Here is a 13,025-nt window from a genome sequence, read left to right as displayed (position 1 = left end):
TGATTGATTGATAAAGCTTACTTACTTACTTACTTACTTACTTACTGAGAGTAATGGATTACTTTAGGTAATTTAGTTACTTATTAATTTGAGTAAATTTTGATTTACCAATTAATAATTGCAGGTCATTCACAGTGGATCACAATAACAATCAATTACTGCGTAATAAACTGTTTAAAGTGAAGCACCAAGTAATTTAACCCAACATCAATTATTATTAATCAGAATAAATGGTTATTTATTCGTTAATAATGTTAACTAATCAGCTATTTGGGAATGGAGTAGACCACAGAGTGATTTAACCATTAACTTATTGATTAACAAGGTGTTATTAATTAATCAATAATGCCACAAATTACCAATTACTGGAAATGGGTAAATTACAGAAAATGAGCTGAGGGAAGTTGTGAATTATGCATTAAATAAACCTGTGGGTTATTTAATTGATAATTCCGGGGCACCACCTCGTCAGAGGAACATTCATTACCAATTTTCAGTCTCAAAGATGGAAAAATAATTTAAAGTGGATGTTAATCTTTGGATAAACAACCGTTAAATTATCAGAGAAGGTGTGAGATCGAGCATAGACTGTTACAACCAGGACATTTGTCACAAGACCACCAAAAAGAGAAGCATGAATCGCTCAGTTCAGTTAATGAGCGTTTATTAACAATGTCTATTAGTAATTAACACATCTAATCAACAAAAAAAGAACATTCAAAACTTGCAAGTTTTGTGTGTGTGTGTGTGTGTGTGTGTGTGTGTGTGTGTGTGTGTGTGTGTGTGTGTGTGTGTGTGTGTGTGTGTGTGTGTGTGTGTGGCGGAGCAGCCACCCGAAGCGACAGGAGCCGATCCTGAGTCACTCACGAAGTAGGCGTGACTCGGGTCACGCTCGGGTGTTCGTGAATGTCCGGATCGCTGACAAGTCCGCACCTGGATGTCCGCATGCGCGGTAGAGAGAGAGAGAGGGGGAGAGAGAGAGAGAGAGAGGATGAGGGAACACCCGACGGGTGGCGCATCTGTGGACCCCGCGATCCACGCCTGCGCAGATGAGAGAGAGACGGAGAAGGGGGTTCTCCGTTCCGTTCCCCCCGGCGGAGATGAGGAGAAGAGGAGGAAGAGAGAGAGAAAGACCAAGACGAGAGCGGGGGGGGGGGGGGGGGGGGCAAGCGAGCGGGCGGCCGAGAGGCGCACGTGCGTGCTCTAGACTGGAGGTCTACCGCGCTGGTTCAATTTACTACTCTCGGGTTAGTAAAGCATAAAGGTGGAGAAAGATGAGCCTGTCTTCCTATCTCACATGCACAGATGCAGGGCTAGCCGGCATCTTGCGGGTCTGATCTGTGAGGAGGAAGCGCGTGCTCGTGAACGTGCGCATGGGAGCGCACAAGGAGAAGGAGAGAGATGAAGAAAGGAAACAACAGTGCATATATCATGAACGGCTTCAGTCCTGGTTCACAATAAAAACACACAAGCATTGAATCATCACCACTAACTAGGCCTGAACCCGCCCAGGTGTCAAACCTTGTGTGATGGGGCTTTAAGAGCGGCTCTCCGCCGCTGTGTGTCCTGTGGCTGATGAGGTGTTCGGTAGGGAGATCAAAGCCGTCGCTCTGATCTTGATCGGGTTCTGTTGCGTCCAACAGAACCTAGATGGCTCTTCTGGGGGAGTCCACGTGGAGGAAGAGGACCCGGTTCCTCTGTCCGGGTCCTCAGTTGGGTTTTGGTCGGCTGCAGGAGGGGGAGAACGGAGGAGAGCTGAGCCGTAGCGGTGTGGTTCCTGCTGGTGTCTTCGGTCCACTCCGGGGGAGTCCCTGCCGCTCTGCTCCGCTGGGAAAAGGGGCTTCACCGGTGAAGAAAAACTGGTCCCAAAAGTCCCGGCCAGCGGGTCCGTTCGGTACCGGGTATAATCCGTTGGAGGGACGGCTGTGCGTCCTTCCTGGATAAAATTCCTTGAGAGAACTGAAGATGGAGGGCGGGATCTCAACTTTTGAGTGGCAGTCGCTCAGCCAATCAGAAGGCGATCTGAGTCCACGCCTCCTCACTCTGGGGAGGAGCCTCACGAGCGCCCTCGTGAGGTTGGCGGTGGTATTGCACCCTTATCTGGCTTCTTTGTTCTGTGAGGAGAGATAAGCGGCCATTACATGAGGGTTCTTTGTTCTGAGCACATGGTGGAGGAGATGGGCAGCCATTTCAGGTTCTGGGGGACAAGATGGCGGCGGCCTCCTGCTGAGAGGAAGAAGTTTCTCTCTTTGTTCTAGAGAGCTTCAAAGTCTGCTGCGTCTCTACCACAGCGGGGGTCATGTCTCCTTCATGACGGGGGACAGTATTCGCAGACAACATGACTCCGGGTCATGCCTTAAAGGGCCTGCTGTGCTGAGCAGGCCGAAACTGACTGAAATATTTCTGGTCAAGTTTGGCGTCCCAACAGGTGTATTAAGGAGTTTGCATGTTTTATGCGAAACAACGGCCCCTGCAGGCCTTGGGTGTAACTGCAGCTTAGTGAAACATTCGTGTCTGTGGCTTGCATCCATGTACGTCCACGGAAGAGAGATCCATCCTCAGTACTGCTTGCTAAGCATCTGGCGGAGTAATGGCGGACAAAATGAAACCTAAGGATATCAGGCCAACGGGAGCGTGCATTACATCACATCATCTCAAATTCTCCCCAAAGAAATTCTGGTGCCGGACCGGCACTGTGACTTTCAAGTGACAATTTAACGCTGTTAGCGGTGCTTACAATGAATATGTCAGGGCACATTGTACACATCACTGAATATTTGTAAAATATTTATGGAGGAAAATAAGTATTTTTAAAGTTGAAAAACTCCTTAATGCACCTTTGAGGAATATGTATGCACTAAAAAGCAATGCAGAAAAGAAAATACATTAATTGTAATATACATTAATTAGGGACCGAGCCCCGGAGGGCAAGGTGGCCGCAGGCCACCTTGCCCGTAGGGCAAGGTCTCTATTGTTTTTCGTTCGTTTGTCGTTCTCGTTCTCCTCTATTATTATACTAACGCCCAAATAAACGCCAATTTGACCCCCTAAACATGCACGAAAACTCACCAAATTTGGCACACACATCCGGAACGGCGAAAAATTCGATAAAATGGAAAAAAAAACAGCATCTGCTCTCTAGCGCCACCTAGATCCCGAAAAACGTCTAAAACAGACGCTACGGCCCGCAGGAATGTCGTAGAGAGATCAAACCAACGTTGACGCGTTCGTCTCATCAAGATCTACATTTCACGCGCTCACATGCCTGACCTAAATCCAACAGGAAGTCCGCTATTTCCCTTTCAAAGTAAAATTTTGATCAAAATCACTCCTCACGAAAAAATTATCTCCTCCGAGACCGTTTGTCGCACAGACATAAGAGTCACACGACGTGAAAGCGGACAAATTTCTCTACAAAAGTTGTGAACAACTTTGTCAAAAGTCTGACGGTGTGGATTTTATTAGCGTACAAAGTTGGAAGTCTGAAATCCTGCCTTGCTCCGGCCCTCATCCGTTATAATGGGGAAAAAAGGAAAAAAGTCGCCTTTTTTCAGCACCTCAAACAAGTGGCGACTGCGGCTAAACCGTAACTCCTATCAACAAACCGAGCACATGGAAAGTTCCAGCAGGTTCTCCCGAACAAGATGATGTAACATAAGTGGGGAAAATATTATGATATATGTACGTTTACACAGGTAAGAAAAGGTGTGCGCTCTGCATTTTTTTTGTTCTCAGTTATAATGGAGCCGGATGGGGAAAAATCTCGCGCTTCTCACAAACTGAGGCCTCTACGGTCCAAACTAAACGTCTGACTGCTCTGAAAGACTCACCAACTGAAAGACAACAAATTTTCCTATCAAACGTGATATTTTTTGTTCAGTTTTGCCAAACAGCAAAGGAACAAGGACCAGTTGTTTCCCCAAAAAAGACTTTTATTTTCTCCTCTCTCCACTCTAACTGAAATGGCCATATATGGGCATACAGTGCAGTTACACAGCTGACAGCAGCTGTCAATCAAACTCTGCCACTGATTGCCTTCATTCAGTGACTGTCAAAAGCAGCTGGGAGAAGCTAGCAACTCCATGTTAGTGGATGACTGATGCCACCAGCTCCATGTTAATGGATGGAACATGCTAACAACTCAATGTTAGTGGATGGGAGACGCTAACTACTCCATGTTAGTGGATGGGAGATGCTAACTACTCCATGTTAGTGGATGGGAGATGATAACTACTCCATGTTAGTAGATGGGAGATGCTAACTACTCCATGTTAGTGGATGGGAGATGCTAACAGCTCCATGTTAGTGGATGGGAGATGCTAACTACTCCATGTTAGTGGATGGGAGATGCTAACTACTCCATGTAAGTGGATGGCAGACGCTAACTACTCAATGTTAGTGGATGGGACATGCTAAATACTCCATGTTAGTGGATGGGACATGCTAACTACTCCATGTTAGTGGATGGGAGATGCTAACAACTCATTGTTAGTGGATGGGAGATGCTTACTACTCCATGTTAGCGGATGGAAGATGCTAACAATTCCATGTTAGTGGATGGGAGATGCTAACTACTCAATGTTAGTGGATGGGAGATGCTAACTACTCCATGTTAGTGGATGGAAGATGCTAACAATTCCATGTTAGTGGATGGGAGAAGCTAACAACTCCATGTTAGTGGATGACTGATGCCACCAGCTCCATGTTAATGGATGGAACATGCTAACCACTCAATGTTAGTGGATGGGAGACGCTAACTACTCCATGTTAGTGGATGGGCGATGCTAACTACTCCATTTTAGTGGATGGGAGATGCTAACTACTCCATGTTAGTGGATGGGAGATGCTAACAGCTCCATGTTAGTGGATGGGAGATGCTAACTACTCCATGTTAGTGGATGGGAGATGCTAACAACTCCATGTAAGTGGATGGCAGACGCTAACTACTCAATGTTAGTGGATGGGACATGCTAACTACTCCATGTTAGTGGATGGGACATGCTAACTACTCCATGTTTGTGGATGGGAGATGCTAATTACTCAATGTTCGTGGATGGGAGATGCTAACAACTCCATGTTAGTGGATGGGAGATGCTAACTACTCAATGTTAGTGGATGGGAGATGCTAACTACTCCATGTTAGCGGATGGAAGATGCTAACAATTCCATGTTAGTGGATGGGAGATGCTAACAACTCCATGTTAGTGGATGGGAGATGCTAACAACTCCATGTTAGTGGATTACAGATGCTAACAGCTACATGTTAGTGAATGGGACATGCTAAAAACTCCATGTCAGTGGATGACAGATGCTAACAGCTCCATGTTAGTGGACTGGGCATGCTAACAACTCCATTTTAGTGGATGACAGATGCTAACAACTCCCATGTTAGTGTATGGACGTCTCAGTCGTGGGCTGGCGCGGAGGCTCGGTCCCGACCAATGCCGCTTGCGGCTTTAATTGTAATTGTAACTTGTCTGATGTATGAGTTTGTATGCAAGGTTTGTAAGTATTTTTTTTTCCTCTTTTTTTTCTAATGGATGTGGGATTCAATTTGTTTTATACTCAAATGTGAAGGAGTGGACTTGATAAGTGCTTCAAACGTCTTCCTGCTCCTTTTTGAGGAGAGTTCAATATTACTTGATACATGGACAACTGCTGCTATTGTTGTTGCTCAGATAAAGAGATTGATTGATTGATTGATTGATTGATTGATTGAAAGTGAAACTTCTTTCATCAGGTCCACACTGATCTTAGCAACAGTCATAGTTAAACAACCAAATGTTTTTATTTCCTCACTTCAATAAAAAAATGTTGCTCAATTCTTAAAGAAGTTCAGATGTGGAGAATATTTTCATGACTGAGTTGACAGGGTCAGTTAAAAGACTGTTTGATTGGCAGCTTGAAAGTCTCCTATCCTGTGTCCTAACAGTTTTCCATGTTCTCCTTTGCTTCCTTTGGTAGGTTATCTAACTGTTTCCATTGAGCCTCGTCCTCCCGTCATCATTGGAGACACAGTCACACTGAAATGCAATTTCCGTACCGATGGAAACCTGCAAGAAATCATGTGGTTTCGGGTGGACAAGCAGGTGAAAATGCTTTTACTGCACCCTCCATCCATTCATCCATCCATCTTCAACCACCTTTATCCAGGACCGGGTCGTTGGGGTAGCAGTCTACTTCCCTGTCCCCAGACTCTTCCTCCAGCTCTTCCAGGAGGATCCTCAGGTGTTTCCAGGCCCACGCTGAGAGACATGGGCTGGTGGACATGGTCCACTCCAACTCGCCCTCGGAATCTGGGAGAAGTTCTCCTGGAGGTGGGAGTTGAAAACCCTGCTGACAGAGGGTCTGCTGAGCCACCAGACATTCTCAACAGACCTTCACAACATCTTTAGGCCTGCCAGTCTGTCTGGTTTCCCATGCTTGCATTAGGAAATTCTAAGACACAGCCACTGTGGCTCAGCCTGAAAGAAACTGTTGAGCCGCTAAGAGTCACAACTGTCCTGGGTCCTGGCATAGCATATGTACGCATGTTGTGTCGTGCATATTTAATGATTGGAACTGTTCGGGTACCATTTCTGGCAGCGATTGTCAGTAGTGGAGGTACTTGTTGTTGTTGTTCCCATATTATCGCTCAAGTGTTTAAAAAAATGAACTGACTTTATTTTGTTCTTTTTTTCCAAAAAATAACGCCACTTAGGGTTGCCACAAATCATTATTTTAATAATCAATTAGTCACCAATTATTTTTTCCACTCGTCAGATCATCAGTAACCTGCAGCTTATTGCACCAACATGCAGCTTATATGACTCTTACATCACCATCATTACTTTCCAGCTCCAAGTGTTTAAAGCAGCACTTTGCAAGATTTGCTTTAGCGCTCCCCCTGCTGGTCTCCTGTGAATGCTCACTGTCGTAAACGTCCTCCGCATCACCCCCCCCCCCCCCCCCCCCCCCGTGCAGAGAGCGTCCCACTCCCGTGTCCTTTTTTTCCGCTTGTTAGACAAAGTTTTTTTCTGTCTTTTTGGTTCTGCCATCCGTGAGCACCTCAGGGTGGCGTTGCTAACGCTAGCGAGGGTTTCATGTTTGTTTTACGTGCTTTTGTTAAATCTTCTGCAGCACCAGTTCCTCGCGCTGCCTCCTCCAGTTGCTCCCTCTGTCGCAGACATGCCTGCCTCGCACACTCAAACTTATTGGAAAACAAACACACTTGGAGATGCTTTCAGCCCAATGCAGCGAACTCACTCGCGCGCACCTCTACGAGAGGAGGTGCCACTCCTCTTTATTTTTCAGTTACCAAACGGAAATTAGAACCAATCAACACATCATGCAAAGATCGTCTATTGCAACACAATGACAGATCTCGCACTCCAACAGCTTTTATCCTTGTCCTCCCGTATGAGCGCCGTAAAGCAGGTTTGTTCTCTCAGATGTAGTCGGGTCGCTCCTCTGAAATTGCAAGCGCTGTTTTCAGGACCCAGACCCCGGGGGGAGTGGAGGGACCGGAGAATCACCGGGACAAGTCTTTGTTTACCCCACAGGGATTCTGAAACACATTTATTGAGGTAAAAAAGTTGCAAAGTTCTGCTTTAAAGTATGTGAAACTAAAATTACAGACTATTCAGATGATTGTTCAATCAACTTTTAATTAACTTTGGAGCTTGTAGCAGCTTTTCTGACATTTTTTAATGTGATAGTGCAAAACAAAATGAAGCAGAACTCTGGCCTTTAAAGCTAGGGTTGGCGATTTGAATGAGATACATTTTTTTTTAAATACTGGTTAAAATGATCTTTATGACCCGATGGGAAACAATTCATGGCGTGTTTTTAAAGTAGTTTGGAAAATATCCGCTATCTACAGCAGGAGTAAAACGGGAAAAACAGCAACCAATCGTCTTGACGGGACACCTTTTTTTAAACCAATCAAATCCCTTCGCCGTTCGACCTGCCCCCTGCGCGTACATGTCAATGACGTGCACTGACCCTGGTTCAGTGCGCGTAGAAGGACGGAGCGTCGTTGCAGAATGGCGGAGAAGAATGTTTGGGGCTTTACTTACCGGTGAGTGCGCCATAACTTGGCGTAGTGCAAATAAAGAAAAACGAAGAAACGAAGCGCTGAGGACAGGTTACGCCAGGAACGCACTGGATGCGGAAGCGCCGCGCGCACCGCGCGCACTGCGCGCAGTCTCCGCTCCCAACGGAGCTCCTCCAATGGGGTGGGAGCTGGGCGGAGCCTTGGGAGATGCTACATTCGTGCTACATGCTAGTTTTCCAAGATCGCCAACCCTAGCTTTAACATCTGGATCTGTAAATGTTTAGTACATTGAAAAATGGAACCAAAAATGATACACTACGAATACTATGTGCTATAGTGCTGTAATACTATAGTAAGAACAAAAAAAAATATCTACAAGTACTTGAAAACATTTCAGTCTTCTCAGGCATCAAAGAAATCATTTAATGTATCACAGAGTAAAATAAGGCACTGGACTCAGGAAAACCAAAATAAATCCTGCTGGAGGCTTTTCTGAGCGTCATTTGTCTCTGGAATCAAGCAGTTACATTGAAGTATTGAATGGTGCTACAAAATCAAATGAAGGAAGTTTCAGAAAATAAAAAGAAATTATGCACAAAAATTAAGTTTCAGTCTCATTCATATAAAATAAAAGTGCATCTTGTGTTCAGTGCTCACAACTGGATTCAACTTTACTGCCCCACTCTGCACTCTGGATGCTCTTATTCTACTACACTCTTATTATCCAAGTCTACACTCTGACTCTATATGGCCGAACCGTCCAATCCGGCCCGCAACTGGATTCCAACGCACACACACACACACACACACACACACACACACACGCACGCATGCACACACGCACGCACACACGCACGCACACACGCACCCCCCAGGCCTGCGACTGGATGCATGCACCCCGAACGGACGCCCCTACTTCCCCCCGCACGTGTCCATTCCTGCTCTGCGAATGGACTAAATCTCATCTTGTGAAAGTTATAATTTCTTCATGTCCTGGAGAAAGAACAAAAGAACAGATGTTCCTGTTGTGGAGAAAATCTGTCCCAATGGGGTGGAGAATATCTGTCCTGTTGAGTGTCACAGATCTGCCCCAATGGGGTGGAAAATGTTGGTTTCAGTGAGAAGCTCACTGTTGATGTCAATGTTAGCAGCTAACTAGCCTGTTAGTTTAAAGAGAAACTGTTCCTCATGGTTAGAAATTGAATCAGCAGCGACCGGCTCCTGCTTCGCCGTCCTGCTGCCATGGAAGAAAAGTTCTGATGCTGTTTGGACAGAACTTTCTGGTCCAGCGAGGTGAGTCCTCTACTGCGTATGAGCGTCAGACAGAAAGGCAGACAAGACAGCAGAAAGTACAGCGGCAGTTTTGACCGGAAAAAAAAAAGTTTCGATAAAAAAACCCTGAAGATGCCGATTTTTAATGAAATGAGCCACTAAGATTCTGATAGTCAACAGTCGACAGGAAAACCGAGCGCCACTGTGGCTCCGCAGGCTCAAACTGGCAGAGCCACTCAGGAAAACGCTGCGATGTGACACTGGTGCTCGGCGAGGATAGAGTCCTCCTCCACCAGTGGATCCAACTCAACATCAGCTCCGCCCCTCTCTTCCCCCGTCCAAGACACAAGGTCAGAGTGCAGATGACATGACAAACATGATTATTGACCTAGGACCTAGGGTGTCCTGGTTTCAGGTGGACATATGGACACCGCCATGTTCAAACGGTGCTCATTGTGGGCAGACTCTGACTGGCACAGAAGTTCAAGAACAGAACTCTGGTAGCTAATCACCCACCCCCCCCCCCCCAGGTCTCCCTGTCAATGCCCACATGAACCTTGAAGTCCCCTGTAACCCCGTGGGGTGAGTGAACAGTGAAGTACCTGTTCCCAACCTGAAGGCATATGGACATGACCCTCTGGTTCACTGGGGTGAACTCCAACACATGGCGGCTGAACTGTGGGGCTATAAGCAAACCAAACCAGCCGCCGCCTCTCACCGCGGGCAACGCCAGAGAAGTGGAGGGTCCAGTCCCTCTGGAGGGATTGGCTGCCAGAGCCCAGACTGTGTCTGCACACACAGTTAGCTCCACTATATCATCTATACTTTACAAGAATGTCTGTTTCCCCTGTGCTTCTTTTTCAAACTGATAACACTTTTGATTCAAATCCTAATTATACTGTTTCCATCCATATTAACAGTCATCTTGCATGTCTGTTATTAGTCAAGTCATACCTGACTGCTACATCAGCTTTATTTACTACTCTTCTAATTTACTTCCTTTTTGCAGGTGATAGAAGGAGGCAGTGCCAAACAAAAGATTTTCACCTATGATGCCATGTCCAACGCTAGCTACTCCAACATGGAGGAGAACCACAGACCAGAAGACCTGATCTATCAATCAACAGTGCGGTGAGGGAGGAAAATTCCAATAATGGCTCAATATAATACTGAAGTTCGAGGGAAGATCAAGAGTAAAGGATTTGAAAGGGGTGGAGAACATTGAAATCCAGTCAGATTTTCCTGTTGATGACATGAAATGATAGACGAAAAATGTTTTGGAGAAAAATCTTGAATTAAATTGGCAGAGTGCATAGCTGTCAACACATTTTCGTTCAGGGGCCTGTAGGGCCAATATCGTCTTCAGTGGGCCGGACCAGTAAAATTGTGCCTTACTAACTTTTAAATTTAAACTTCTTTTCTTTTACTCGTGATGACAAAGAGCATATTTTTAAAAATAGTTTCACAATTAGTACCAAAAATGACCCCAATCTCAAGATAAAACAAATTTTAATGATGCAAAATACAGTGAAATGCCCCCCCCCCAAAAAAAAAATAAAAAAAAAAAACTTGAAAACTATAACCTTTGTATTTTGCATGTTTTTCCAAACTCATCCTGACAGCATGGCTTTGAAGCTCGTGTCTCACTTGCATCACTCTCAGCTCAGGTCTTAGTGTTGTGCACTGCTCTTAAGAAAACACTGTGAAAACTCAATGTTTTCTTTGCAATTTTTTTCAATTTGTTTGGTTTGTTGGGCTGGATTGGAGCCTTCTGTGGGCCGGTTTCGGCCCACGGTCCTTGGTTTGACACCCGTGATGAAGCGTCAGTCTGAAAAGCAGTCATATTATGTTTTATACTGAGGCCTAAACAACAGATCCTGTTGAGTGACAGAGGCTGTAGTGAGCACCTTTGTGGCTTTCAGTCAGTGTGGTATTTTGTGTGTTGCAGGCTTCCGGAGGTCCAGATGCAGGATGAGGGTCTGTATGAGTGCCATGTGGGGATCTACGAACGAGGCTCCACACACAAAGTCCTTCTAGCTTCCAGCAGCATCACCCTCATTGTTATAGGCATGTAATCATTCTCATGTTCTTTTAAAGGAATACTCCACCCAAAAAATGATTTGGCCTCATTTTCTACTCACCCTCATGCTGAGAAACACTCTGGAGCACTTTTTTGACGTTTCAAATGCAGTTGGAGATGTTTGGACAACGCTGAAGTTGGCTTCCGATTCGCCAGCTTCCGATTCGGCACTTAAGGGAAAAGTTAAGGGGAAATGAAATGAACGTGCAGTGTGACAGTTAATCCACTGATTACCTGTTTTTTTCGACACTTCTTGATGTGTAAACATTTTAGACATTTGGGTAAGACATTAACTATGCCTCACAAAAACTATTGTATTTGTGAAAACATTTGAGGGGATATTTAACCGTTTTTGCTGTATAACCACTCCTTATTACACCAGGTCCAGATTGAAAACCACTGCACCTAGACTCTTCAAATCTGGACTGAATTATTCTACACAGACTACAGATTCATAAAAACATAGTCTCTGATTTGTGAAACTTTTATTCTATTTGTGAAAATGCAAAAAAGGCACATTTCAGTGTTTTTTTCTCATCCAGACCACATGACACCAGGTCTAGGTCAGGAACCACTGCACCTAGACTCTTCAAATTTGGACTGAATTATTCTACACAGACTGTAGATTCATAAAAATATAGTCTCTGATTTGTGAAACTTTTATTCTATTTGTGAAAATCCGATAAAGGCACATTTCACTGTTTTTTTCTCATCCAGACCACATGACACCAGGTCTAGGTCAAGAACCACTGCACCTAGACTCTTCAAATTTGGACTGAGTTATTGTAAAGAGACTGTAGATTCATAAAAACATAGTGTCTGATTTGTGAAACTTTTATTCTATTTGTGAAAATGCAAAAAATGCACATTTCAGTGTTTTTTCTCATCCAGACCACATGACACCAGGTCTAGGTCAGGAACCACTGCACCTTGACTCTTCAAATCTGGACTGAATTATTCTACACAGACTACAGATTCATAAAAACATAGTCTCTGATTTGTGAAACTTTTATTCTATTTGTGAAAATCCGATAAATGCACATTTCACTGTTTTTTTCTCATCCAGACCACATGACACCAGGTCTAGGTCAGGAACCACTGCACCTAGACTCTTCAAATTTGGACTGAGTTATTCTAAAGAGACTGTAGATTCATAAAAACATAGTCTCTGATTTGTGAAACTTTTATTCTATTTGTGAAAATGCGATAAAGGCACTTTTTGCAGTTTTTTCAGCATATAGACCACACTACACCAGGTCTATGTCTACACTTACACTCCTCAAAGGCTATTTTTTCTCTGTTGAGTGTAAGGCTGCTACCCCTTTTTTTCCTGTTCCTTTCCTGCAACATTTAAGGTTTTCCATTATCTTACTGTGTCTGCCTTACTGTTTTCTTTATTCTACTTCGTAAGTGCTTAGCCCGCCTACGGGCTTCGCTAGTGGCACTCCCCTTGACGCAGCCAATCAACTGAGACAGCAAAAGTTCAACGCACCAATCCCCGCCGCCTGATGGCGCAGCTCCACGCCCCCCGAGGGTTTACCCCGAGCTGGAGGCAGCCATTCTCCCTTCTTCTGTATCAGCATCACTTCAGACTTTCAGAAGCCACAAGTTTCTTCGGATCAAGACGGATGCACCGGC

The 13,025-nt window shown here is 44.9% G+C and overlaps 1 protein-coding gene across 1 annotated transcript in view; it reads left to right on the top strand.

The window, feature by feature from the left end:
* Positions 1-13,025, top strand: part of LOC115407489 (immunoglobulin superfamily member 21-like) — a 66,616-nt gene that overhangs the window by 12,426 nt on the left and 41,165 nt on the right. The window contains exons 2-4 of the mRNA XM_030117834.1: positions 5,965-6,077; positions 10,317-10,438; positions 11,256-11,374. Of these exons, the coding sequence (XP_029973694.1) occupies positions 5,965-6,077; positions 10,317-10,438; positions 11,256-11,374 (354 nt within the window). The remainder of the gene's footprint in view (positions 1-5,964; positions 6,078-10,316; positions 10,439-11,255; positions 11,375-13,025) is intronic.

The sequence above is a fragment of the Salarias fasciatus genome, chromosome 20, assembly GCF_902148845.1.
Source record: "Salarias fasciatus chromosome 20, fSalaFa1.1, whole genome shotgun sequence".
Classification (NCBI taxonomy): Eukaryota; Metazoa; Chordata; class Actinopteri; order Blenniiformes; family Blenniidae; genus Salarias; species Salarias fasciatus.
This window is presented reverse-complemented; position numbering and strand designations above follow the sequence as displayed.